Here is a 27,083-nt window from a genome sequence, read left to right on the forward strand (position 1 = left end):
AGCCCGTAGACTGGGCTGTCGGCCTGGTCCCCAAGGCAGCTGCGGGGAAGGCGGGTTATTGTCGCTGCAGAGCCTGGGCGCTTCTTTGTCACCTGCTTGTGATCCACGCTAGGCCTGACAGGGCTCAGATGGCAAGTGTCCCAGAATCGTGGGCCTGGCTGGGCCGGGGTTGCAGAAGGAGGGGTGTCTGGATGACTGTGGGGTGACGGGGGCCTCGTCTGTTGCCGCATCCCTGATGCTCAGCATGGGGGGGCCTCCCTGTGGGTGCTGGACAAACAGTCCTTTATTGGGAATCGGGTGTATGCAATGGCGAAAGTTTAGACTTGGGATCCAGCCACACTGCCTCTGAGTTCCAGGTCCCCCCCCCCACAAGGCAGGGCCTGTCACCTGTGTCACCTCCCACCTCCTGGAGGGCGCCGGCCTCGTGGGGTGGCCCAGTGCAGGGCCCTTGCTGTGTGCAGGGCCGCTGGCTGACCCCACCCCGCGCCTTGGGTCTCTTGCAGCTCCTCCCACCTTTACAGAAACACCCCCCCAGTACATCGAGGCCAAGGAGGGCAGCAGTGTCACCATGACCTGCACAGCTTTTGGGAACCCTAAGCCCATTGTCACCTGGCTGAAGGAGGGGACGCTGCTAGGCGCCAGCGGCAAGTACCAGGTGAGTGCAGCTCTGCCGCGGCCGCTTCACCCTCTCCTCCTTGCCCTGCGCCTCCGGCCCCGCGACCGGTCCCGCTTGCGGAGGCGCAGGTGGGGCTGGAGGCGGCAGGCGGAGCGGCTGGCACCCGTGTGCTCGGAGGGAGAAGCCTGCTTCCGTGTCCCCAGGTGCATGGGCCCCAGGCCACTTCCACCTGGGATGGAGTTGGCGGGCCCAGGGCTGGCAGCTGAGCCTGACTCTCCTCGGCCCCAGGTGAGTGACGGCAGCCTGACGGTGACATCGGTCAGTCGGGAGGACAGAGGTGCCTACACCTGTCGCGCGTACAGCATCCAGGGGGAGGCCATCCACACCACCCACCTGCTCGTCCAAGGTGAGAGCGACCTGGCCTCTACGCCAGGGCCTCTGGCAGGGAGTTCCGGCCCCACTGAGCTTGGGGGGTTCTTCCCAGGGCGTGGGTGGCTCAGCTGGGGGTGGTGGGAGCTCCTCCCCCTATCGTGGGGCTCCTTGGTGGCCTGCGGCGGCCCTCCCGTGAGGTGGCAGGAGGCGCCATGCCGAGTGGGTTTCTGCTTTCTCTGAATGTCCGGAGGGCATCCTGCTGGGCCTCCTCCTTCCCCAGGGCAGGAGCCCTCTCTCAGGCCTCCACCCTCTGATGATGGCATCAGTAAACAAAGATAGGAATTCCGTCCAACCCCAGAGGGTTAAATAACACAGAGGGCATTTGGTGGGGCTGGCGCCTGTGGGGTCAGCACCTGAGATGCCAGTCTGCCTTGCCTGGGGCCCCGAAGCCCCCTGAGGGGGCGGCCTCCGTCCTGCTCGAGGGGTGGGGGCTGCGCGCTGCTTCCGCGACTAGGGCCTGTCTGGAAGACCAGCACCACCGGGGCTGCTGGAGCTCCACCCCTCTCCTCCCCTTCCCCGACCCGCCTCGCCACCCCTATCTGGTCAGCCCGCAGCCTCTTACTCTCCCAGTGGCAAGGCGGTTCCTTTCTCCTTCCTGCACGTGTGCTGCCCTGGGCTCCGCTGCAGAGAAGGAGGGGCAGGGAGGGCCCAGTGCGTGTGTGTATGTGAGTGTGCGTGTGTGTGTGTGGGCTGGCTGCTCGGAAGCCGGGTTTACAGAGGGGGTGTGCGTGGGGCGGGCGTCTACAGCGGGCTGGGAGCACACGGCCACACCTCCGGACCCCTTGCATCCCTGGGACCTGCAGGGAGAGGAAGAACCTGAGCACAGGCAGCAGCTGGATGCGTCTCCATGACAACCGCTTGGCTGTGCTGCCAGCTCCTGGACCAGTGCCTTCCCCGCTGTCCCTACCCGGCTTGGGGTGCCCCTTCCTGAGGGTCGGAGCCTCCTGGGAGCCCAGCGCTGTGGTCCCCCCCCACCCCCCCACCAGGAGAGGTCACGCTTGTTCCTGTCCCCCCAGGGCCTCCCTTCATCGTCTCCCCTCCTGAGAACATCACTGTCAACATATCCCAGGATGCTCTGCTCACCTGCCGGGCAGAGGCCTATCCCGGCAACCTCACCTACACCTGGTACTGGCAGGACGAGAATGTCTACTTCCAGAAGTGAGTGCCCGCCCTTCCCTTGGGGCCCAGCCAGGCCCCCCCGGGGTGAGGCTTCCGAGCAGGGGCTGCCCTTGGGCTCGGGGAGCTGGCCGGGGTTGGGGGCGTCCGGTCCGAGTGTCCGTCATGCTGAGGCCAGTGTGTGTGCAGGGGGCGCCTGTCCCCCTCCTCGGCTGTGCGGAGGACTCGCTGGCACGTTGTCCAGCGTGGAAGGGAAGACGCCTGCCCCCGCCCCCCTGCCATCGTGTCCCGCGTTCTGTGTCCCTGCAGCGACCTGAAGCTGAGGGTGCGGATCCTGATCGATGGGACCCTGATCATCTTCCGGGTGAAGCCTGAGGACGCGGGGAAGTACACCTGCGTCCCCAGCAACAGCCTGGGACGCTCGCCCTCGGCCTCGGCGTACCTGACCGTGCAGTGTGAGTGGGGCAGGCGCAGGCCACGCTGGCCACACAGGGGGCTGGAGGGCTGCGTGGAGGCAGCGTGGGCAGAGGAGGGGCCGAGGCGGGGACGGGACAGCGCGGGAGGAGGCCTGACCTGGGCTGGTCAGCGGAGGTGAATCGAGCCCCCGCCAGGCTCTTCTCCGGGCCGCACGGCCGCCCGTGTCCGCTAATCCGTTCCGTCAGCCTCGCCCCGGTTGGGCTCAGGGACAGGAGGGCCTTCTGGACACCGTCCTCGTGCCGGTGCTGGCCAGCTCCTCTGTCCGCACCTTGAACGAGGTGTTTTTTCCTCAGTATCTGAGGGCATGTAGCTCACACCCAGTGGGGCAGCTCTCCTGCCGCTCTCTGCTCCCCTGCTGGGTGGGCAAGGGGGACAGATCCTCTCTGGGGTGACGAATCCGCTTCCCCAGCACCGGGCCCCTGGCGGCTTCCCTGCCGCGCCTCCCAGGGCTGCCCGAGACCCGGGGGAAGGGGCTGCTCTTGGGCCGGAGCGACCGAGGGCTTCTGTGCGGCATCACTCAGCTCGCTGGTCTCGAGTGGGGGAGAGGATGAGTGCCGGGGGCTCATCTCTTGCTCCTGATTGGAGGATGGCTCCGTCACTTTGACAACAAAGGCCCCCCTTGACGTGGTAGGTGACAGGCGCGCCATCACACAAGGGCTCGTGTGCGAGAACCACTCCCTCCCACAGCACGGAGGGGCGGGCGAGAGTGTGACCGTCTGGAGAGGCGTGGCCCAGAGGTGGCATCTGAGCTGAGGACATTAGCAGAACAGCTGGTGACCCCGGGAGGCAGGCAGAGTGTGGGCCTGGCGGTGGGCCCCCTGAGTCCCGACCTCACGCCCTCACGTAGTGATGCTGCTGGTGGGGGCGGGGGCCTCCTCTCCGCTGTCCACAGCCGAGGACAACCCTCAGCTGCTGTCTTTTGAGCCCCGAGTTCTTAAGAGCTGTGTGGCCCAAGGAAAGCTGTGAGGCCCAAGGAAAGCTGTGTGACCCAGAGCCCCAGGCCTGTCCCACCCAGAAGAGAAAAAGCTTTCATAAGTTACCTACTGTGTGCCCAGGCTGTGAAGGTGCCAAGGGCAGGGCAGGCTCCTTGCGGAGCAGAACCCCTCTGCCTGTGTCACCCGGGCACGGAGGGGGCAATGGCGGAGGGAGAGGGCCAGCAGGGGTGGTCTCCGAAGGACGATGATCCAGCAGGACCAAGGCTCCCATCCTCCAGGCTGGGGCCGTGTCTGCTGAGGGAAGCGTTTCCCTGTCTCCCTCTGGCACCATCACCCACTCCCACTTGTCATTTTTTACCTCTTTCCTGCCTTCAAAGAGAACCCGGGGGGTGAGATTTTCAGGTGGGTGAGACAAGGATCTTTGTTTCTGCTAAAAAGCAGTGTTCAGAGTATTTCCCATTCATAAACCCTTTGAAAACCTTGGAGGAGAAAAAAAAAAACACCTACCATACAAAAGTAGGAAGCTATGTCTAAATATATACTTCGGCCTGGTATTTATGTAATGCTCTTCTCCGAAGGGCTCCAGACGCTACCAGAGCCGCCCATTCATCCCCGCCGCCTCCCGGGGAGTCCTGGGGGGAACCCGGGGAGCCTCGGAGGGGGTGACTCACCCACGTCACAGGGCTGCTGCCCCTGCTCTCCCGAGAAGGTTCCAGCGGCTCCGTGGCTGACTCTGCAGCCCGCCTGCACAGATGGGAAACCGAGGCAGAGCAGAAACGCGGCCTTGTGGTTCCGCCCCTGGCCGCCGTCCGCAGAGGATGTGGGGCGAGGAAGGGCTTGGGGTCCCGCAGAGACTCGGGAGGGGTGCTGCTATCTTATGTGTCCCGGATGCTGAATGGGTCTTACGAGAGGCCGGCTGCTGGCTTTGAGGTTGGGAGTCTAGGGGCTGGGGAGGCGGACACTGGGTCCCTGCCGGCTGCTGAGTCTCCGGGCGGAGCTGTGCGGGGAGCTGCAGGCGGCAGGAGCAGCGGTGCCTCCGTGCATTCAGACGGGTGTTCTTAAGGATGCAGGGCTGGACAGACAGGACGGTTGCTGTGGCCTCCGGGCGGTCGGCCCGGGGGGTGGGCTTTGCCATCTCGTGGCCCCCGCTGGGCCGACACCTGGCACTGTGCCGAGTGGGGGCCCTGGGCTGCGGGGTGGCTCGGGCCCCGCCCCGCCTTCTCACCTCTGCTTCCCTCCCCACACCCCCGGCCCTGCAGACCCAGCCCGCGTCCTCAACATGCCCCCCGTGATCTACGTGCCTGTGGGAATTCACGGCTACATCCGCTGCCCCGTGGACGCAGAGCCACCGGCCACCGTGGTCAAGTGGAACAAGGACGGCCGCCCCCTGCAGGTTGAGAAGGTGCCAGAGGGCCGTGTGCCGGTCGCGGGAGGCCCCCGGCCCTGAGGTGCCGCCTCTGGGGATGTGGTTCCCGCCGGGGCCCCTCCCCTCCCCCCAGGATTTTGGGAGAGCAAAGCTGTTTCCCGGGGGCCGAGTCCGGCAGGGCCTGGCCGCTCTCGCTCCGCGAGACGCCGCACCCAGCCTGCGCACGGAAGAGCAGCTCAGGTCCGGCTGCGGGGCCTGGGCCGAGCACCGGCCCCTGACCCCAGCTCCCCCGCGCTGTCTGTGCCCCAGCAGAACCTGGGCTGGACGCTGCTGGAGGACGGCTCCATCCGAATCGAGGAGGCCACAGAGGAGGCCATTGGCACTTACACCTGCGTGCCTTACAACACCCTGGGGACCATGGGCCAGTCTTCCCCCGCGAGGCTCGTCCTGAAGGTGGGGCCGGGGCTGCGGGCGGCTCCATGCGGGCGGCGGGCGCCTGAAACGCCCGACGTCACGGCCTCGCCTGCTCTCCTAGGACCCCCCGTACTTTACGGTGCTACCAGGCTGGGAGTACAGGCAAGAGGCCGGCCGGGAGCTGCTCATCCCCTGCGCCGCCGCCGGGGACCCCTTCCCCGTCATCACGTGGAGGAAGGTACCTCTGGGCTCCGGCGCTCCCGGGGAGCGCGGTAGGGGCGCGGCCTGGGAACGGCGCTGTTCCGACGGGGCGGGGGCCGAGTAGCGACGGTGACTCCTGGTGCGGGGGGGCAGGGAGGGCTGCGGGCTGGGGCCCGGTGCCGCCCCTGTCCTTCCTGGATCCCTGAGTGTCGGTGGCTTCTCTTCTTCCCTGCCCCTCCTCCCTCCCTCCCTCCTCGCCGGCCCCCGTGTTTGGCCAAGGTAGGGAAGCCCAGCAGAAGCAAGCACAACGCCCTGCCCGGCGGGAGCCTGCAGTTCCGCGCCCTGAGCAAGGAGGACCACGGGGAGTGGGAGTGCGTCGCCACCAATGTGGTCACCAGCATCACTGCCAGCACCCACCTGACTGTCATCGGTATGGGGTGCGGGAAGGCGGGCCGGGCTCTGGGTGCGGGGCTGTCTGCTCCCAGGTCCGGGCTGGGCCTGGCACAGGTGTCCCCTTACCTGGGGCTCCGGGCACGTGTGCCCACTTCCTCTGCCTGAGACCTCGTCCCCAGGACCTCGTGCCCCTCTGGGGACAGACAGCCACAGTCGTACAACAGCCCGTGCTTTTTGAGCATTTACCACCAGCTTTAGGCTCAGCACCTGGTGGCGCCTCACCACACACGTGTGTGAGGTGGGAGCTGAGGTTCCCCCCACGCTCGCTCATTGAGACCGAGGCTGGTCTGGGTGGGACACCCTGCCTGGCGTCACTGCACTGAGTGGTGGGCCCAGGACTCAAGCTCCTGCCGGAGCTGTTGACTGCCGTGCTGGGCTGGTGGGCGGCTCTCACGTTGGTGTTTGGGTCTCAGGCCAGAGAGCTGTGTGGGACGGGGGCCTTTGGGCTTTGCCTGTGGCCGTCGGCAGCGCTTCCATGCTCTCCAGATGAGCGCAGGCCTGGTCGGGGCAGATGACCAGGGGCTGGTTTCCCTCCGGCCCTTATTCCTATGCTCACGCATCTCCTGCTGGAAGGACAAGCCTGCCTGCGGGACGGTTTTCCTCCTGCAGCCCCATGACCCAGCAGGGCTGGGTGCAGCTCCTCAGAGCGTCCTTGTCCCCGTCTCTCCCCCGGGGCACCGCTTTTGCCAGGTGCACGAGGTCACAGCCCGGCTCCGCGGGCTCAGTTCCTCCCGCCTGAGGTGTCCCCTTGGCCTGCAGGCACCAGCCCCCATTCCCCGGGCAGTGTCCGGGTCCAGGTCTCCATGACAACTGCCAACGTGTCCTGGGAGCCAGGCTACGATGGAGGATTTGAGCAGACATTCTCTGTTTGGTACGGACCTCTGTGAGTCACCCCCGCACGCCTTGCTCTCTGCTTATCCCCCCCGCCACCGTCAGTCCCTGGGGTCAGGGGACAGGTTATGAGAAGGGTGTGGCTCTCCACCTGCCCTACCTCCCTCCGGATGGGGGGGTGTGTTGCCCGGTGACCAGGCTCCAGGGGGGGTGGGGTGTCTGGGATGACGACGGGGCTGGGGCCTGGATGGTCCATCGCCCTGTGCTGTGCGTCCCCAGCTGACCTCGCGGCCCCTCCCTGTCCTTGGCTCGCTCCTCCAGCTTCCTCTGTTCTCTGGAGCCCGGAAGAGACTCCTGATGTTCAAGGGCATCGTAAGACAGCCAGCCACAAGCACAGATCTAACTTTTATTCTGGCCCTGCACCAGTGGTTCCAGAAACCAGTGTGAAGTGGCGCTCACCTTCCTGGCCTTTTGTGCACACGTGCATTTTCTCTCTAGGACTGTGTGTCTGTCGTCTTTGTACCTGGTTATACGTGCACTTAGCGAAGTGCAGAGATTTGAGATCTTTTCCAAACCTCGGGGTAGACAGACATCTTAATAATGCATGAATCAGGCTGAGGACAGGAGGTGCAGAAAAGCTGGGAAGAGGCGCCTCGGCTGAGGTCCACCCCTCGCCTCAGGATTTTCTCTCCCCACATCCCTATCCTGAGCCGAGCACCGGCCACCTGCATCATGGGTGACATCCTCGAGTGGGGCGGGTGAGCCCTCACCTTCTCCCTTCCAGCCCTGTCTCTTCTGGGTGTGTATCCCCAGCCAGGCTCACCAGGTCTGGGGGGAGGAGGAAGCATAGCCGGGGGCACCTGGAGATTCAGGGAGAGCCCTCTGTATACTGCTCAGCAGCAGGGAGGTTAAGAGGGACCTGGCCTGCTTCCCAGACTCTGATTACCGAGGCGTTCTGAGTTATGGATGCCAGCTGGACCTAGGTGGTGAGCTTGGGGGGCTCGGAGTTGAAACGGAGCCCGCTCCCATCCCCACCTGTTCCCCAGGGCAGGCGGGACGCTGCCAGGCGGCTGCGTGGCCAGGGCAGGGCGTGTGGCCGCCTTTGGGGAGGCCCGAGCTGAAGGTCTGGGCATGGACTGGTTCCCTCGCTGCCTGCGGCTCTGCTTCGCTTTGTCACTCTGCTGCCTGCTGTGGTGCTGGGCGGGGGAAGGGCGGTCACGGGGCTGGGGAGGCCTCCTTCCCACGCTGGTTTCTCTTTGCTGGGCTTTCGGCTGCCTCTGCTCCGATCCCTGGGCAGAGGCTTGAGCTGTGAGCCATGAGCCCTTAGCCTGCAGGGGCCTGGCCTCCACGGGGGTCTTTGGGCTGCTGAGGGATTGCGTGGCCAATCCCACAGGACGATGTGTCCTCCCCGTGGTGGCGCCGGGCACTGCGCCTGGGCGCTGGCTTCATGGCTGGCAGGGAGTCAGGTGGGCCGCAGAGCAAGGGTCGACCCTCACCCCTGGTTCCAGTGTTCTGTAGCCACAGCGCGGCCTTCCTCGGTGACTTCTAACCCAGAAAGCCTTAGGGGTCCTGGTCCCCATCGTGAGGAAGCGCTGGTCATTTCTGTCCTGTGCCCAGCTCCTCCTCAGTGACTCAAGCCTGCTTGGACAGATTGAGCCCTCGGGGTCACGCAGGTCCCACTTTGGCTGTGCCCGGGAGGCTGGGTGGCCAAGGGCACCCGGCCTCCCCTTGGTCCTGCTTATCCCCACTTTCCCACTTTGGTACCTGCCTTGTTCCCAGTGTCCTCACTCCCAGGGCTGTGCCACTCTTAGGACTCTGACCAGGGTGAGATTCTCCCAGAATGCAATTGGTAATTTGACCAGTATCTCGAGCATCAGTAACGCCAAGGGTCCCTTTTCAGAGAATAGGCACCAGTAGTGGCTGGGGACCTGGCTTCATGGGGACCGGCACAGCCACAGCTGGGGGGTCGTGACCTGTTCCTGACCTTTAACCTGGGGAGGCTGGGGCAGCACCCCCAACTCCAGCACCTGTGTGCCCTCTCGAGTCTCCAGTGTAACCGACGCCGCGCCCTTGTCCCCGATCCTCTCTCTCTCGGGCAGGATGAAGCGGGCACAGTTCGGGCCCCACGACTGGCTGTCCCTGCCTGTGCCTCCGGGACCCAGCTGGCTGCTGGTGGAGGCCCTGGAGCCCGAGACAGCATACCAGTTCAGCGTCCTGGCCCAGAACAAGCTGGGCACCAGCGCCTTCAGTGAACTGGTCACTGTGAACACTTTAGGTGAGGCCGGGCCGGGCTGCTCCTGGAGGAGCTGGGATGGAGAGCAGACGTTTCCCGCCCGCTGTATGCGGGCGCCTTGCTAAGTGCCTCATACGACCAACACTGACCTCCCAGTAAGGGTCTGTCCTACCGTCCCGCGTGCTTTGTCCGGGCCAGGGTGCCCTCGTGCCCCGTCTGAGCGCTGTGGGCTGCCCTGACGTGTCCTCAGATGGATGGAAGAGCTTCAGTTCCATCATTCCTTGTTGGCCCCATGTTTGCCTCTTTCTGTGGCCTCCCGGGGGGTTGGGGGTCCTTCCTCCTCCTCCTGTACTCCCGCTGCGCCCTTCCTCTGGCCCCCGGCCTCATCTGGTGGCAGGCGTAGGGCTGCTGCCTCTTCCTCCCTGACCCAGCGGCTCACCCCGCCCGCCTCCTGTTGCATTTGGCCCCTGTCTGCGGCCAGAGAGGTTGGCCGCTGACCTTGTCCCGCATTCTTTCTTGCCTGGCTCACCCCGCCCCGGAGACCTGCGACCTGGGGCCTGTTTTTCCACCTGGGCCAGAGGGGAACTGATGGAGTCAGCAGTGCTGAGGGAAGATGTTCCTCCTTCCTTGGAAGAGAATGAAAGATACGTTTTGTAGTATCTTTTTCTCTTTTTTAAGATATATTTGATGTGGACCATTTTTAAAGTCTTTGTTGAAACTGACCAGGGATCGAACCCACACCCCCCTGCATTGGAAGGTGAAGTCTTAACCACTGGACCGCCAGGGAAGTCCCTGTAGTATCTTTTCAAAGATACTGTCTTATTCAAAAAATAATTACATTTCCTTCTTCTATGAAGTTCCTGACTCTTTTCCTTTCACGGAATCTGATGCCCTTGTGTGTGTCGTTAGAAGTGCTCTGGAAATGGAGTCAGGAGGCTCGGGCCCACCTGCCCTGCCCTCTTCCCTTGGGTCAGGAGGGCTCTTCATGGGACACGTGTCCTGAATTGATGCCTGCACCCTGGGGATGTGGCCCTCATCGCCCTCGGGTCACTGCCCCCACAGGGACGTGTGGGTAGAGGGGTTGCAGCGGCCTCGGCACCCCCGCCATCACCTCTCCCTCCCCCGCAGCATTCCCTGTCACAACTCCAGAACCCCTGGTGCTGGTTACCCCACCGAGGTGCCTCACAGCCAACCGGACCCAGCAGGGTGTGCTCCTGTCCTGGCTCCCACCTGCCAACCACAGCTTCCCCATCGACCGCTACATCCTGGAGTTCCGCGTCGGAGAGCGCTGGGAGACGCTGGATGACGCCATACCCGGCACTGATGGGGACTTCTTTGCCAGGGACCTGTCCCAGGTGAGGTGCCTAGCGTTTTCCCTGCTTTTCTCAATTCCGGAAGTGACGTGACTCTTCCTAGAATCGCCGGAAGCTTTGAGTGACCAGCTCGGGTGTGTGTGGGCCGGCTGCGTGCCGTCCCACACCTGCACTCCTGTGCTCCCGGGTCTCCGGCCAGGGTTTGGGATCCTCCTCAGATCGCTGCAGCTGAGGTCCGCAGGTTCAGGGCCTGCCCTGTGGCCGCGGGGAGTGCTGTTCCCGCTTGAGGGGTCTCCAGGTGCCGACACGAGCCAGGGTGGGCTGGGGGCCCAGCTCCCTGCTGGAGTCTGATGTGGGCAGAGGCTTCCCAGAAGGGTTGTCTCCCACTTGCCCAGAGTAGGGTCCCTCCTTTAACAATTCCGAGCCCCTGGAGGAGAAGGCGGTACTTTTTTCCAGCTGACTCCCCTTAAACCGGGATGTCTCTCTAGTTGGAGAGGCAGCAGCTTATTTCTCAGATGCCCACTGTCTCACCCATCTTCCCGTCTCCCTTCCCTGCATACTCCGGAGCTGGGATCGGCTCCTGAGAGCCCGCGTGGCATCTCTGCCCAACTCTGCTTTCAATGACCTCACGTTGGTAGCTTGAAATCGGCCACGGTGGGAGTTATTTATCCCATGGAAATCGGCAGATACTCCGAGTCGCAGAGCTGGGGTGGGGGGAGGATGGGCGGCTGCCGCAGGTCCAGGTCGCTTGGCTGACGATGGGGTGTCCTCCCTGGGGCTGTAGGACACGTGGTACGAGTTCCGGGTCCTGGCTGTCATGCAGGATCTGATCAGCGAGCCCAGCAACATCGCCGGCGTCTCCAGCACAGGTACTTGGGGGAGGGGCGGCGTCTGTGGAACAGCTCTTGTGGGAAGAGGCTGAGCTGGAAGTAGAGGGAGAGCGCCAGCTGAAGCCTGCCAGGTGGGTAGGATTTCTCCATCTAAAGAGCTGCGTTCATGACCGTTTCTATAAGGTAACCACAGAAAGAAATCCAGTTAAGGTTCTTGTTAGAATGGTCAAAAAGGACTTAAGCCTTTTTGCTATAACATTTCTGTTCTTCCAGTGTCATCCTCTTGTGGGGCGGGGGGCGAATTGGAGCAAAGAGACAGAAGCAGGTCAGCAGTACTTACTGGCGCCTCTCGTTAAGACGGCTTCATGATTAGGGCGTTTCGTTTGGAAAATTGCTGTTTGGTGGTGTTTTCCTCCATTCCTTCCTCTCCGTAGATATTTTCAGGCTAAATAAAGCCAACTCCCCAGCATTTTCTCCATGTATCTTTCTTTCTCTTGGCCCTGGTCCCATTTCTGTTCATCTTTCTCCAGCTATACTCCCTCACGTGTAGCAGGTCCCTCCCCCAGAAGTGGTTCCCTTGGTTTGGGAAGAGATTTTTGCTTAGTGATCCAGCAGTGGCTCACGTCCTCAGGCAGCGCCTGCAGAGACCCTCGGAGCCAGTGGGCAAGACCTGGGCCAAGAAGCTCGTGTTCGGGCCTGGGAGAGATACGGGGGCAGTGGGGAGGGCGGGGGTGGGCGGGCAAGAAAGCCCGGGGGGGAGCGGCTGTGACTTCTGTCGCGTGTACTAGGCACTGTGGAGCTGTTTTTTCCTACACGGAGGTGCCTGCTGTAGCAGCAGAGACAAACGTACTTCTGTCTTGGCTTCCCTCCAGGGAAGAGAGCTGCAGCCAAGCTAGAAGAGAGGACTTGAGGGTTTGGGGGTGCCTCTCGTGAACTGTTCTGCATTCGGTGGCTTTATGTCTGGTTCCCGGTAGTCGGGAGGTTCCCGTGGTAAACAAGGATGCAGCTACCTCAGCGTTCCCTGTCTTGAAGCCTCCCACTTCCAAAGGCTGAGCCCTCATTTTCTACTCAGCCAGTCAGCATGATCTGGATTGTTTTAATCCATCGCTGCCATCGACATGGCAATGGATTCTGGCCAAATGTATCAAGATACGTAGGCTTCGCCTTTGATGAGCCTGCAGAGCAGCACTTACTAACACAGCTGTCAGGTGACAAGTGACGCAGTGGACTGGTCCAGTCTTGGCTGTCACTCTGAGCTCTGCGAACCTGGGCACCAAGTGAGGCTCACTTCTGCCTGCAGAACAGGGACGTTGTTTGATGCCCCTATCCGTGCCAGCACACGCCTGTGGGGACCAGGATGTGCTGACCCCCTGCGGAAGTTGCCTGCCTGCACCGTGATGGTTAGGAAGGGGCACCTGCGTCCTGGGGCAACAGCCCCGCTGCTGCTGCAGAGTTTCACCCTCTGGGCCCTGGTCCTGTAGAGAGGCTGGTGGGAGTCACGATGCCCGTGTGACGCTTAGGCCCCTGCAGTGTCCAGTCAGCTAGTCACGGGTTCCGTGTAGAGCGTGCTGGTAGGTGAGGGTGGCTGGTAAGGTGCTGGGCCAGCGCAGACCATCACAGAGCTGGCGTCCCACAGGGAAAAGATAACAGATGGTGTTTCCTCTCCACAAGCCAGGTAGTGATTCCTCGGCTCTGTAAACGCCCTCTCTTCTGTCTTCCCGCCACGCCACCTCTTCATCTTTAGGGCGGAGCCTTAGTGATGTCTGTCCTACACAGTTGTGGAACCACCTGGGGCCCTGGGGAGGGAGGGTCTAACCCGTGCTCTCCCCCTATCCCCCCCAGACATCTTCCCGCAGCCGGACCTGACCGAGGATGGCCTGGCTCGGCCGGTACTGGCTGGAATCGTGGCCACCATATGCTTCCTGGCTGCGGCCATCCTGTTCAGCACCCTGGCTGCCTGCTTTGTCAACAAGCAGCGCAAGCGGAAGCTCAAGCGCAAGAAAGGTAGGTGTTGCCTTGAAAACAGGGAAACTGGGACCTCGTGGGCAGAGCTGCCGACGGGACTTGCTTTGATGGTGGGAGAGTCGGCTGGGACCGAAACGAGGGTGGAGGCAGACCCGGTGGGGGCACGTGATCCTGGACCCGGACGTGCCAGATGCTAGGGTGCTGCTTCCCAGCGGGGCTTTGCTCTGGGCCCTGCTGACAGCTGGGGAGGGCTGTGTGGCGTCAGGCCTCAGCGGGCTCCCCTCTTTCTCCCTCCAGACCCTCCACTCTCCATCACGCACTGCAGGAAGAGCCTGGAGTCTCCGTAAGTGGTCCAGCCCCAGAGAGACAGGGTACGGCTGTCTGGGGTGGAGGGTGGAGGGCTTGCTCTGCCCTGTGACAGTGTTTCCAAGCTCTTTTCCCTTAACTGACCTGCATGGTAATTTTAAGTTGTCCGCGCTAAGCGGGAGAGCAGTAGTGTAGATGACCCAGAATAGTAGACGAGCTGTTTCTTTGATTTTTTTTCCGTTCTAACAGGTGTATCTTCTTAATGTGCCTTTTGCTTAAGTTACTCTTAAAATGAGCTTGCATTCCTTGAGCAGCCTGGGAGTGAAGTTGCAGGTGTGGCCGGGGAGAGGTAGCAAACATAGGAGCAGGCAGAATAAACGTGGAAACGAGGTGTCCGTTTGGAAAGTGGACAGCACACGCCTAGACAGTTGGGAGTGGAGAGTCGGCCAGAGTCTTTCTCGCCGGCACACGCAGCCCACCAGCATTCCTCCTCCTCACGAGTGTCCTCCTAGGCGCTGGTGGTGCTTTGCAGGGAGAACGGAAAGCAGCAGTGTCCTCTGAGCCGCCTCACGCCTCCTGCTCTCTCCCTGTCCCCAGCTTGTCCTCCGGCAAGGTCAGCCCCGAGAGCATCCGCACGCTCCGCGCCCCGTCCGAGTCCTCCGACGACCAGGGCCAGCCGGCGGCCAAGAGGATGCTGAGCCCCGTGCGGGAGAAGGAGCTGTCCTTGTACAAGAAGACCAAGAGGGCCATCAGCAGCAAGAAGTACAGCGTGGCCAAGGCGGAGGCCGAGGCGGAGGCCACCACGCCCATCGAGCTCATCAGCAGGGGCCCCGACGGCCGCTTCGTGATGGACCCCTCCGAGGCGGAGCCCTCTGCTAAGGCTCGGCGCATCGAGGGCTTCCCCTTTGCGGAGGAGACCGACATGTACCCTGAGTTCCGCCAGTCGGACGAGGAGAATGAAGACCCGCTGGTGCCCGCGTCTGTGGCCGCCCTCAAGTCCCAGCTGACCCCTCTGTCATCCAGCCAGGAGTCCTACCTGCCACCACCAGCATACAGCCCTCGGTTCCAGCCCCGCAGCCTGGAGGGCCCCGGCGGCCTGGAGGGCCGGCTCCAGGCCACTGGCCAAGCCAGGCCGCCCGCCCCCCGGCCCTTCCACCACGGCCAGTATTACGGGTACCTCAGCAGCAGCAGCCCTGGGGAGGTGGAGCCGCCCCCCTTCTACATGCCGGAGGTGGGCAGCCCCCTGAGCTCTGTCATGTCCTCGCCGCCTCTGCACGCCGAGGGGCCTTTCGGCCACGCCACCATCCCCGAGGAGAACGGAGAGAACGCTTCCAACAGTACGCTGCCCTTGACTCAGACGCCCACCGGCGGGCGCTCCCCAGAGCCCTGGGGCCGGCCGGAGTTCCCCTTTGGGGGACTGGAGACCCCGGCCGTGATGTTCCCCCACCAGCTGCACCCGTGTGATGTGGCCGAGAGTCTGCAGCCTGCGGCCGGCCTCCCCCGAGGACTGCCGCCCGCCTCCCTGCAGGTGCCCGCAGCCTACCCGGGCATCCTGTCTTTGGAGGCGCCCACGGGCTGGGCTGGCAAGGCGCCGGGCAGAGGCCCTGCCCCAGTGCCCCCCGCCGCCAAGTGGCAGGACAGGCCTGTGCAACCTCTGGTGAGCCAAGGGCAGCTGAGACACACCAGCCAAGGCATGGGCATACCCGTGTTGCCTTACCCCGAGCCAGCCGAGCCGGGGGCGCACGGCGGCCGCAGCACGCTGGGCCTGGACACCCCGTGGTACGAGCCTCAGCCCCGGGCCCGGCCCAGCCCCCGGCAGGCCAGGCGCACCGAGCCCAGTTTACATCAAGTGGTGCTACAGCCCTCCCGGCTCTCGCCTCTGACCCAGAGCCCCCTCGGCTCGCGAACCAGCTCCCCCGAGCTCGCCGCGCGGGCCCGGCCGCGCCCCGGCCTCCTGCAGCCCGCCGAGGCGTCGGAGAGCGCCCTGCAGCCGCCGGCTGCCGTCAGCTTCTCGCGCAAGTCCACGCCGTCCACGGGCTCCCCGTCCCAGAGCAGCCGCAGCGGCAGCCCCAGCTACCGGCCCACGGTGGGCTTCACCACTCTGGCCACGGGCTACCCCTCCCCTCCGCCGGGCCCCGCGGGGCCTGTGGACCACTTGGATGTATTTGGACAGACGCCTTCCCCTCGGAGGGCGGGGGAGGAGCTGCTCAGACCGGAGCCCCCCCCGCCGCCGTTACCTGCTGCAGGGTGAGTGTGAGCCGGCCTCTCCTGCCCACCTCCGCCTGGTCGTCTTCCTCCCCTCCCTCCCCTGCCCTCGCCCTTCCATCCACCGACTGACAGGGCTTGTCGGGACACGCTGCAGCGTCCCTTCGGGAGAGGAGCGCTGGTCTTGGCAGAGGCAGGGCGCGGTCACTGGGGTGGGGGTGTGGCTTACCTGCCCAGGTACCCTGCCAGGGGCGTGAGGGATCTTCCCCACCCAGCCCAGAGCTCTCAGGAGGCCATCCGGGGGCCGGGGAGAGGACATGGCCGGGGGGGGGTGTGTGTGTGGTGTGTCCCCATGAGTGGTCCCCCGGCGCCTTCTGGAGTGGAGAGCCCACCACGTCCCCGTGAGCCTGGCTTTGGGTGGTTCCAGGGTTGGCCCAGAGACCTTGTATCCAGCCTCCTTTTCTTCCTCAGCCTCTCCTCCTTGAAAGCAGGACCCTGGGGCCTGACTTCCCTGGACCAGCAGGCTCCCGTCCCCAGCCTCCTGAAAGCAGGACCCTGGGGCCTGACTTCCCTGGACCAGCAGGCTCCCGTCCCCAACCTCCTGCCCTTAGGCAGCCTAGTGCGTGCCGCCTCCCCCCTCCACCTGGCCCCCCAGCCTCCCTGGAGGCTGCGTCCTGGAGGCTGGGAGCAAAATCTCAGGCCTCTGAACCGTGTGCCCGAGCCACACACCCCACCCCAACCTGTGTGCCTCGCAGGGAGCTGCAGACAGACAGACAGACAGACAAGCCCCTGCGATCAGCCGGCCTGGGGGAGCCCACTGTAAACTGTAGCAGCTGGTGTGCCAGGTACCAGTCAGCCTGGACGCCTGCCCGTGTTCTTTCTCTCTGGTCTTTCTTCTGCTCTCCTCCCTCCTCCTCCCACTACTTCCTCCCAAGTCCGTCCTCTGTCCGTCTCTCTTCCTTCTCCATCTTCTTTGGGTTGGCCCGACTTGCTGGGAAGAGCCTGCACCGTCCGTAGTCCCCCATCCCTCCTGCCCCCCCGCCCCGGTTCCGTCCTTTGGTCTCTTCTTGATGTGGCCGCCTGTGCAGGGGAGCAGAGTCCAGAGGAGGCTGGCCTGGTGGTAGGCAGACGGGAGGAGGTCGAGAGGAGGGAGCCCAGCGCCCTTCCCTTGCCCCCTTCACTCCCCCCCACTCTGGTACCTGGAAGCACAAGCCTCACCTCCCACCCCGGCTCAGGTGGGGAGCGGGCTCGGGAGGTGGAGGAGAGCTGCGTGCTGTCTGTGCAGGAGATGCGGGGGGCTGTGCCCTGTCGTCTGTGCTTTGTGCAGCCCTCATCTGCTTCGTCCCATCGTGCCGTCTGGGTCTCTGTCTCTCTCCTTACTGCTCCTCACCCCATTCTCTGGCCTCGCTTGTCGCTTGTCGGTTCTCTGGTCCCCGTGCTCCTCCCCTTCCCTCTGGGTGTGCGTGGGTGGTTCCCTCGCACCCGTGTTGATAACCGCTTTGTTTCTGATTGATCTCAGCTATCTGGGCAGTGTTGTCGAGACAAGCCTCTCTTCAGCTCAATAGGTAAGGGAGCTCCGGCTGGGTGGGTGGGCAGGGGGCGGACCAGCGGACGGAAGCGGGCTTCCGCAGGGCCAGCGCTTCCTCCACAGGGGAATCCAGACCGCAGCCCTCACCCCTCTGTGGGGCGGCAGCCTCCGCTCCGATGGCGCGCGGCTTCTGGGTCCCCACGCCCTGCTGCTGCCACAGCTGCCGGGCCTCGCTCGCACCGCCTCGCTGCAGCTTCTGAGCCCCTCCCAGAGCCTCCCTGCAGGTTTTGCACGCAGACACCTCGCCATCTTGCTGCCCAGAGCTCCCCACAGAAGCCCTTGGGGCCCTGCATGCGCCCTGAGGGCCCTAGAATGCCTACGAGCGCTTTGCGCCTCTGCACCTTGGAGACCTGGCTGGGCACGTGGTGTCTCGGAGCACCGGCCCCTTTCTGCCCGCTTTCCCCAGTAGCAGGCGTAGAGACCCCCTTCTCCCCTAAGCCCCTGGGTGCAGATCTTCCCCTGGGGTGGCCGCTCCCTCACTGTCCTCTCGGGATCCTCCTGATGGTCGGCCCTCCCAGGAGCACGGGGCTGGGCTATGGCCCTGCTCCTTTCCTCACCAGCCGGCTCCTCCTCAGGACGAGGCCACCTGTCGTCCTCTTGGGCAGGGGCAGGGGCAGGGGGAGGCCACCACTCCTGAGCCTGCCCTGCAGCCTGTTGGCCGTCACAGGACTGAGGCGTGGACCTCGCCCGCGGGCTCACGTTGCTCTCAAGGCCCCTGCAGTAGCCACTCCTGATCTCCCTGGGCCACAGCTCCGGGAAGGGGTCTTGGAGGAGCTCCGCTGGAGGAGAGGACAGGCCCCCGGGCAGAAGGCAGCTCTGCTGTCCACGTGGGCGACTCCTCTTCCAGGTGGAGGTCTCAGGACCTTGACAGCAGAGGGGTGCCAAGTCTCTTTGAGAGGTTTTTGTGGTCACCTGAGGCCTGCTCAGTGTCACGGCAGCTGGCAAGGTGCTTCCTTTTGCCGCGGACGCCCGTCCCGTGCTTGGCAACAAGCAAGTGCAGGCACCAGGCCCTCAGATGGGAGTGGGAGCCTCCTCTGGGCGCTTCTGGCTTCCCGGGTTGAAGTCTCTGCGTCCCTTCCCCACCTGGAGACGGCAGGAGGGCTCACGGTCCTAACTCGTGACCATCCGTCTCCTCTAGTCGTAAGGATGGCCTCCCGTAAACAGGACGGCCGTGCCATCTCCTCATGATCTGCAGCTATGAGAGTGTCCGCAGCCAGAGGTTGCGGGATTGTGTGACGCTGGCCAGGTGCCACGCCACAGCCATGAGCTCGGGGAGACCAGGGACAGCGTAGTTATGAGCGGCCAACGGGGTGACAGTGATGGGACCGTCCTCCACCTTCCTGCTGTCCTCCCTGCCCCCAGTTGTGACCGCCCCCTGCTGCCCCCAGAGGAGTGATGACTCCAGGCCCAGCTCTCACTCCACTCCGGGAAAGTGCCTGGGCCCGGGCCCCGTTTGTGACCCCCTCCCCGGTGTCCCCACCTGCCAGACCGGGGGGGTTGCTGAGTGTCCTCTCACTGCTGTGGTAAACCCAGAAACCAGGGGCGCGACGCGGGCTGGTTTCCGCCCGGGCCGGCCAGCTCTCCAGCCTTGGGGGGTCGGGCCCTCACCGTGCTGCCTGCTGAGAGCTCTGGGCGGAGGCTGCTGGGCCTTTGCAGGAGCCAGGCTCCTCCTCGGACGCCCCCCTCACTCTGCCTTTGCACGTGTCCCCGCTGGGTGTCGTTGGAGAAGGTGTGACTCGTCTCGTCTACGTGTGTCCTTGCTCTGTTCCCACTTCCTTCGCTCTCCCGTTCCTGCTCCCGCACTCCCCGCCCCGCCCCTCCTCCTCTCCCCTTTCCTCCTCCTCCCAGCTCCCTTCTCGGACCTGTCCCTTTGTGGATGGGGCTCTCAGTTCCCTGTCTGACACCAGTAGCGGCCCTGTTCTTGCATCCCCTCTGATCCCCATTCCTGTTCATACTGACCTTGGCCTCCATGAGGCAGGTGGGTTGGGAGCGTGCTGGGGCCCCTTGTACTGGGTGAACCTTGGGAAGGAGGTCCCGTTGGTAAAAGCCTCTCCCGAGTTCGGAGGCCACACACTGGGCCCACCAGAGGGGGGCTGTCTGTGGGCGCAGCTGGTGGGCACCGATCTCCGAACTCTTGGCTGGCTGTGCTGTGACAGAGGGTGGGCTCACCCATGTCCTGGCTACACCGTGGATGTGAGTGGGTTTCCTCGGTCTCCACCCCAGTCCTGTAGTCAGACGTCAGAGCGTGCGCTCAGGAGAGGAAGGAAGTGCTCCTTCGTCACTGCCCTGCCTGTCACCGGGCACAGCAGCCGCTGGGGGTAACGGCCAGCTCTTGGGGCAGGAGGGCAGGAAAAGTCCGGAGGATTTCGACTGTCCTACCCTGTGGTTTGCCTTTCTGAACCTGGCTGTGTCTGTCTTCCACTGCTCTGGGTGAGCATAGAGATATAACGCAGCTTAAGGCCTCTGGGGCTATATGGTTGTGATTTGGATTTTGTATGGATTTTATAACAAGTGAGAGAGAGAAAAAGAGAGTGTTAAGGTCAATTTCAGGCTGTCTTTGGTAGGTGTGAACCACAAAGAAACACCTGTGGGACAGAGAACTGGGGTTCATGGGGAACACGGTCCGGAGAAGCCCCTGGGCTTTAATTTCAGGCCTTCACCTTTCAGTAATGCTCGTACTTTCTGGGGGATGGGGTCCAAGTTTGCTGAATTCTTGTGTGTTCTGGAAGAACTGGGGCTGACTGGAAAGAGAGCTCCGGCCTCACCTCCCTGGAGGGCACCCCACTGGTCAGCCCTGGCCGACCTGCTGCCCTTGTTCCAGGGATGGGATGGAGCTGCTTCACCCAGCTTCCTACTGTCTGAATGTCATCGGCACCTGCAAGTCCCCTGGGGGGCTTGGCATTGATAGGGGACATGGTCCCCCTTCCCCCTTCCCAGGGAAGGGAGGTGGTTTGATTCCAGTCTGCTGGGACACATTTCATGTGACTTTTCTGCATAATTAGCTGAATGTAAAGACCAATTTTGCCCCCTCCCCTGCACCTCCCGTCCTTCCAGACCCTTGGTTTTATTTTTTGCCTCCTGTACCGGGAGAGCGTTCCAGTGCCTTGGGGAGCCTTCTCGGGTCGTGCATCTGAGCCCTGAACACCAAGCCAAATGCGAAAACAGGTGGACAGCAGGTGTCTTGGAAGAGCTGGAGCTTGGCTGCTTCACAAGGGAAAATTGGCTTCCCCCCCACCCCCCTCAGTGGATTGTTGCTGCTCGGGAATCATTGCCTGAGGGCATCACTTGAGCCAGCTTTCTCCTTCCCTGGTCTGTCTTCTCTGGCTCTGCCACCGAAGCAGAGAATGTCAGTGACTGTGGCAGCGAGTGCGTGCAGGGCAGGCTGATTGCTCAGGTGAATGCGAAAGCAGTGTTTTCCTTCCATGTAGCTTCTGTACCTGCTTCCCTGAGGAAGAAGCTGGACACGCAGTTTATCTGATGTTGAGAGTCCTGGCTCTTATCCCGTGATAACTGGATTATAAGACAAACTGCCTAACCTCTCTAACTTCAGTTTCTCCATCTGAAAAGTGGGGTCAGCACAGTATTTGCCTCTTAGGGATGTTGTAAGGGTTAAAGAAAATTACTGCAGGGAACATAGATCAGTGCCTGGCATGGTAAGTGGTAAGTAAATGCTGTATGATAAAAGTGATAATAGTAGTAATATGTTGCTTGTAATAATAATGTTGTCCCTGGAAGTTTCAGCTGGCTTGGAGAATCCCTAGGAGTTTCTGGGGGCACCCTGTACCCATTTCTCTCATGCCCAGAGGGTCACCCTGAATTGCGTTGTTTGCTTACTGGACCCTGGGTCCACTTGCTTGTCATGCGCCGCCTCAGACTGTACACCATTCATTTGTATGGCCTTTTGGATGACGCTGGCCAGGACCGGAAGGCAGATGAACTGAGCTGTGGATTCATGTCTTTTTCCTTCTAGGCAGCACGAAGAAGCCTTAGTCCAGGATGAGCGGGGGGTGAGGACGTGGCATCAGCTCTGGGAAGTCATGCTCCCTCGTGCCCTGGCCATCTCCAACCTTTGTCTGCCTCCCAAGTTTCCTTCCAACTGCTGCTGTGCAGGGTCCATGGGTAGGCTGTGGGGTTTGTGAAAGAGGAAGGAAGGGGGAGTTGGCAGTCAGGTCTTCGGGGTGAAGACCCGACCTCCAGTGGTGAGCTGGACTCCTTCTCTCTGAGACCGTGTGTGCATGTAGCTGGGTTCTTAGTTCTGTGCTCTTAGGGGGCTGTTGAAAATTAATACGTCTCTGACCTGAACTTGGGAGGAGCTTCTCCATGCTTTATCTACTAAAGGACGATGGAATGATGGCATCCATCAAAGAAGATGTAGGTTGCTTCACTGTCAGTTAGTGCAAGAAACCCCAGGAACCAGAGGCTTATCTACAATTAGTCTGTATGTTTTTCTTTCTCATCCCTGCAGAGATATCTGATGTTGGGGGGATGCGGCTGTAGTCTTCCCACCCCTCTTTTTTTTTTTTAAACCTTAGATTGCTTGCTCACCACTGGGGACTTTTTTTTCCCCTCACAGGTTTGGCTGTCCTACTCCCTCCTATCAGAATTTACCCACCACTGATTGTGAGGGAGATGGAAGAGGGAGGTGTGGGGATGGAGGGAGAGTGACTCGCCCCCATCCACCAGGGTCCTGGAGTGTCCCTGCTTCCCTGATGGCGTGCTAATGCCAGCACTGGAGGGAAAGAAAGAGTGACCTGTCTCTCCCTTCCCCCCCTTACTCCTCAGGGTCCAAGTTTGGGTTACTTTGAGAAGAAATGGCATTGATCCATGTCTTCTAGATTTTCTTCTTTTATGACCCTTGAACAGTTCTCTCCAGTAAGTGCAGACTGTCACAGACAGTCCATCCTCTCAGCTCTCTTTGGGCCCCTTTGTCACCTGGGCAGCACAGGCTCCAGTTAAGTTGTTGCCGTTGTCCTAACCATGCAGTTGCTCTGTTAGGCAAATGGCTACACCCACTCGACAACCGGGGCAGAAAGAGATGCTGACGTAGCTGGTCTCCTCTCCCATAACCTTGGTTTCTCTGTCGAACCTTAAAATATGGACCCACTGGATACCTGCTGCGGATGTCACGGGCTTTGCAAGCCTGCCTGATTTGGACACTCTCACTGTCACAACCCACTTCCATACTCTTCTGTTCTCTCACGTGACTGATGAAGCCTGAGCCCAGTCTGCTGCTGAAATGTTGGTGGACGACAGCTGTTAGCTGCTGTTGGCTGCCGGGGTTCTGCCTGCATCTTGGCGATGGAGGGGATGATGTCACTGGGCATCGGGTCCCCGTCCGGCCCGGCTTTGTCTTTCCCGGAGGAGGACAGTCAGTGGGGTGGGGGGGTTCTCCCCCTCCTTTAATCTGCCCTTTACTTTTCATTGCAAGGTCTTGACTGTGACGATCCACACACTTCAGACGTCAAAGCTGCTTCCTTCTCCAACTTCCTTGCGCCAGCTTGAGTGCCATGTGATGGGCTCGCCGTTCAAGCCCGTCTCCCCCTTTCCTAGGTCATCTGATGGCTCTGCAGATCGGTGTCCACCTGCAGCCGGCCTCCCACTGCTGGAGCTCCCCGTTGGGGTTCTCTCTTCCAGGAGCAGCAGGAAGGCAGGTGTCAAGGAGCCGTCGCGGGCACCTGGGACTCCGTAGAGCTGTGCTCTGTCTCCTCTGGGTCAGCTACTTGGCTTTCTTCCAGCTCCTCTTCCAAAGCTCTCTCGTCCGGGAGCTGACCTGTGCCTCTCCAATTGTCCCTTCCAGGACACATCCACCTGCGCCTGGGAATGCTGCTGTACCTGAGAGGCTGGAGGCTCTGAAATACCAACGGATAAAGAAGCCCAAAAAGTCATCCAAGGGCTCCTCGAAGTCAAAGAAACGATCCGGTAAATGTCGAGAAGCACCCTGCTCCTCTCTTCCCACCCTGACCTGCCGCTATGGACTTGTCTGGCTCAGGATCCCAGCCCTGGGTCCTCTGCACAATCGACTCCTCCAGCTTATCTCGTTCTTTGCTTCTCTTAAATACTAATTGTCAAGTAATACGCAAATAGAATTTTCATACCAAAAAATGAGGAAAGTAAGGTTAAAAGTCTCTGATCATCCTCCCAGTTCCGTTTCATCCAGCCTGGGAACCATCCTTCTTGGGGGGGTGTGTGTTCAGAACCCTTCTGTGCATACACCTTTAGAAAATACATGGCATTGTTTTAGTGTGTTTTTTTTTTGGCTGCGTTGGGTCTTTGTTGCTGTGTGCGGGCTTTCTCTAGTTGCGGCGAGCGGGGGCTACTCTTCGTTGCAATGCGCGGGCTTCTCATTGCGGTGGCTTCTCGTTGCGGAGCACGGGCTCTAGGCACGCGGGCTTCAGTAGTTGTGGCACACGGGCTCAGTAGTTGTGGCTCCCGGGCTCTAGAGCGCAGGCTCAGTAGTTGTGGCGAACAGGCTTAGTTGCTCCGCGGCATGTGGGATCTTCCTGGACCAGGGATCGAACCCGTGTCCCCTGCATTGGCAGGCGGATTCTCAACCACTGCGCCACCAGGGAAGTCCCCTGTATTTTTTAACAACATAAATAGTACTTTTTTTTTCTCATTCTGCCATATGCCTTGGACATATCCCTATCTCCTTAAATATTTCCTCTTTATCATTTCAGGCCTCTGGTTGGACATGAAATTGTGGGGTCCTACTCAGTGTTAAGGGGTCACTGTGGCATGGACTCAGCCTCTGCGGGCTGGCCAGACTTTCCTCCATGAGATAGAGTGAAATTGCCTTATTTCATAAAAAGGACACCACTACTGAAATGTGTGATGTTTATCCAGCAGCGATTGGTAGCTTCTAATATAGTGCAAAAATAATTCAGCCCTTTTTCAGACTTAGAAAATTCCCTAATATTTATCACGTGCTCTCTTTTTACCAGTGGTTTTATTTATTTATTTTTTTTGAACATCTTTATTGAAGTATAATTGCCTTACAATAGTGTGTTAGCTTCTGCTTTATAACAAAGTGAATCAGTTATACATATACAATATGTTCCCATTTCTCTTCCCTCTTGCATCTCCCTCCCTCCCACCCTCCCCATCCGACCCCTCTAGGTGGTCACAAAGCACCGAGCTGATCTCCCTGTGCTATGCGGCTGCTTCCCACTAGCTATCTATTTTACGTTTGGTAGTGTATATATGTCCATGACACTCTCTTACCCTGTCACATCTCACCCCACCCCCTCCCCATATCCTCAAGTCCATTCTCTAGTAGGTCTGTGTCTTTATTACCAGTGGTTTTAGAAGTGCTGTGACAGGCCGTCCAGGAAGACCACTGCACAGCTTCCTTGCCAGTCTTTCTTATCTACCAGAGCGCAACTTTCTGCAGAGGCTGGGTTATGGAAGAGTGATACACAGAGGCCCTTGAATCTTTGGGAGGCAGTGAGTACTTAGTTCTCACTTAGCCTTCAGGTGGTACTATTATCCTGTTAGTTTATAGGTTGGAATACTGAGGTAGAGAGAAAGAAAATGAATTTTTTAGGTTTTGGGGGAGAAATTAGAGCCCAAAGCTGAGTTTTCAACCCATTTAAGCCCATTTCAGGTTAAGACCCGTCTACATACCTACCTACCTATCATTTATCTATTATCCTTTTTTTTTTTTTTTTTTGCAAAGAAGTCCCACGAGATGCCTGTATTCTCTGTTGTTCTGCTTGCAGCGGTCCTGTTCCCTGTCATATGTTCACAACTCCCAAATGCCCCCCGTCTTTAGCCCAGATCTTGTCCATGAGCTCAAGTCTCATATTTCCAGGTGCCTGCTCCATACGCAGCTGGATGTTCTGGAAGCCTTTACCGTGTCCAAAATAGAGTTACTGATTATCCAGATGTGCTTCTCCTCGGTTCTTCCCCAGTTTCATAAAAGGCACTCCTACCTGCCCAGTTGCTCAGGGTACTTCATCCTTGACCCTCTTCCTTTCACGTCTTACATCCAGTCCATCTGGTAAGGTCTGTTGACTTAACTTTTAAAACACATCCTGAATGTGACCACTTTTTTCTGTCTCCATTGCTAAAGCTGAATTACGAGTCATTCCCATCTCTCACCTTGCCCAAAGCAGCGCCTCCTCTCTGGCCCTCCTGCCTCCGTCCTGGCTCCCGCGGTGTATTCAACACACAGCGACCAGAGTGATTTTTAGAAAGTCACGGGAGTGTGCACACACATACATGCATGCACACGTACACACACACTTCTGATTAAAACCCTCCAGAAGCTTCCCCGTGCAATCAGAACAGACTTCTGCCTGCCCTTCCTGCCTCACCGACTCTGCTCACTCTGCGTTACCGTGATGGCCTTCCTTCAGTCTCCAGAACAGGTCACGTTTGCTCTTAGCCTGGGGCTTTCACACTGTGGGAACACTTCTCCCCCAGGTCTGTGGCAGGTTCATAATTCAAGACTCACCTCGGTGTTACTCCTTCAGAATAGAAGCAGTGCCTCACTCATTTGCCGTCTAGTGATCCTATTTTATCTTTCTTGGTAGCACTTGCAGTATCTGACAGTTTTATATCTGTAGTTTTTAAGTCTTTATAGTTTGTCTCTTTCTCCCCATTGCCACATTGAACTATAATCTTCTAGAATGCAAGGACTTTACCTCTGTGTCCCCAGAAGGACCATAAGGCAGAGGGATGGCCCTGGCAGTCCAGGGTGGGCCAGACCTGACTCTAATGCGTATGGATAAAATCTGTGTGACGTCCGTCACTGCTTGGGGGAGGCGGTGGGAAAAGTGTGCTGAGTCCCACCCCCAGTACCTAGAATGATGCCTGCTACCCAGGAGGCACTAAAAGAGACGTATGAATATTTCTTTAATATCGATAAATAGAAGAAATATTAGATAAAAGGTACTGAATATATTCAGTATTAAATACAAGATGAAAAAGAGATGTTGCTTGACTAGATCTGTGAATCTGCAGGAAGTAGAGCCACAGCCATCCTGCTTCCTGGCTCTCACTAGGACAGCACTTGGGGCGGCCCCGGGCGCGGGCCCTGCATGGTTTCTCTGCTGCACATTCTACACTGGGGTGATTCCGGCGTGTGACTCTAGAGGCCGGGCACCGTGCCCACAGAGGACGGCTGGGGGGGGGGGTGAGGCTGTGCCTTCTCCCTTTCACCGCTCTCTTCTCTTTTCCTGTGTGTGTGCACCTGCTCCTCCCCAGATGGTTCTGCCTCCCAGGCTCAGAACCTTCCAAACTCTCAGGTCCTGTGGCCCGATGAAGCTGTCTGCCTCCGGAGGAAGAAGAGACACTCCCGGCCCGACCCCTTTGCCCGCCTCTCAGACTTGTGCCACCGCCAGCTTCCGGAAGACCAGACGGCAATTCTCAGCAGCGTGGAGCACGATGACCCCAGCCACGCCACTTTGCTGTGATGCTGCAACTCCAGCGTCCCCTGGGCGAGGGTGCTGGCCGAGGGGCAAGGGTGGGCACGGGCGACGGGTGTGCGGGGCTTCGTCCTCTCCTGCCGGTGGAGGGGTGGGCTGGCCGTTAGCTTCCAGGGCTGCTCAGACCCTGGTTCTGCTTGTTCCCCCTCTGGCCTGAGCGGGTGTCTCCTCCGCATCCTGGCCTGCCGGCCTCGTGTCCAGGAGAGAGGGCTGAGGGCAGACTGGCCGCTGTGGCTGTGTGTAGAGCTCGGGAAGTGAACTGGGGACGGGGAGAGAGGTGCCTCCTCCCCCGCCTTCCCCTCTTCACTGGATGGATTTTTCCCACCTCCTCAAATCTCTCTGGAGTGCAAAAGAGGAAGCAATGGCTCTCACTG

At 60.5% G+C, this 27,083-nt stretch overlaps 1 protein-coding gene across 1 annotated transcript in view; it reads left to right on the forward strand.

The window, feature by feature from the left end:
- IGSF9B (immunoglobulin superfamily member 9B) overlaps positions 1 to 26,697 on the forward strand; it is a 41,585-nt gene extending 14,888 nt beyond the window's left edge. The window contains exons 4-20 of the mRNA XM_059929216.1: positions 504 to 655; positions 905 to 1,022; positions 2,065 to 2,206; positions 2,474 to 2,619; positions 4,836 to 4,978; positions 5,255 to 5,395; positions 5,478 to 5,594; positions 5,837 to 5,987; positions 6,770 to 6,881; positions 8,941 to 9,116; positions 10,203 to 10,429; positions 11,172 to 11,256; positions 13,060 to 13,221; positions 13,480 to 13,525; positions 14,086 to 15,735; positions 23,079 to 23,200; positions 26,489 to 26,697. Coding sequence (XP_059785199.1) covers positions 504 to 655; positions 905 to 1,022; positions 2,065 to 2,206; positions 2,474 to 2,619; positions 4,836 to 4,978; positions 5,255 to 5,395; positions 5,478 to 5,594; positions 5,837 to 5,987; positions 6,770 to 6,881; positions 8,941 to 9,116; positions 10,203 to 10,429; positions 11,172 to 11,256; positions 13,060 to 13,221; positions 13,480 to 13,525; positions 14,086 to 15,735; positions 23,079 to 23,200; positions 26,489 to 26,697 — 3,899 coding nt within the window. The remainder of the gene's footprint in view (positions 1 to 503; positions 656 to 904; positions 1,023 to 2,064; positions 2,207 to 2,473; positions 2,620 to 4,835; positions 4,979 to 5,254; positions 5,396 to 5,477; positions 5,595 to 5,836; positions 5,988 to 6,769; positions 6,882 to 8,940; positions 9,117 to 10,202; positions 10,430 to 11,171; positions 11,257 to 13,059; positions 13,222 to 13,479; positions 13,526 to 14,085; positions 15,736 to 23,078; positions 23,201 to 26,488) is intronic.
- The last annotated feature ends 386 nt before the right edge of the window (positions 26,698 to 27,083 follow it).

This window comes from Balaenoptera ricei, chromosome 8, assembly GCF_028023285.1.
Source record: "Balaenoptera ricei isolate mBalRic1 chromosome 8, mBalRic1.hap2, whole genome shotgun sequence".
NCBI lineage: Eukaryota > Metazoa > Chordata > Mammalia > Artiodactyla > Balaenopteridae > Balaenoptera > Balaenoptera ricei.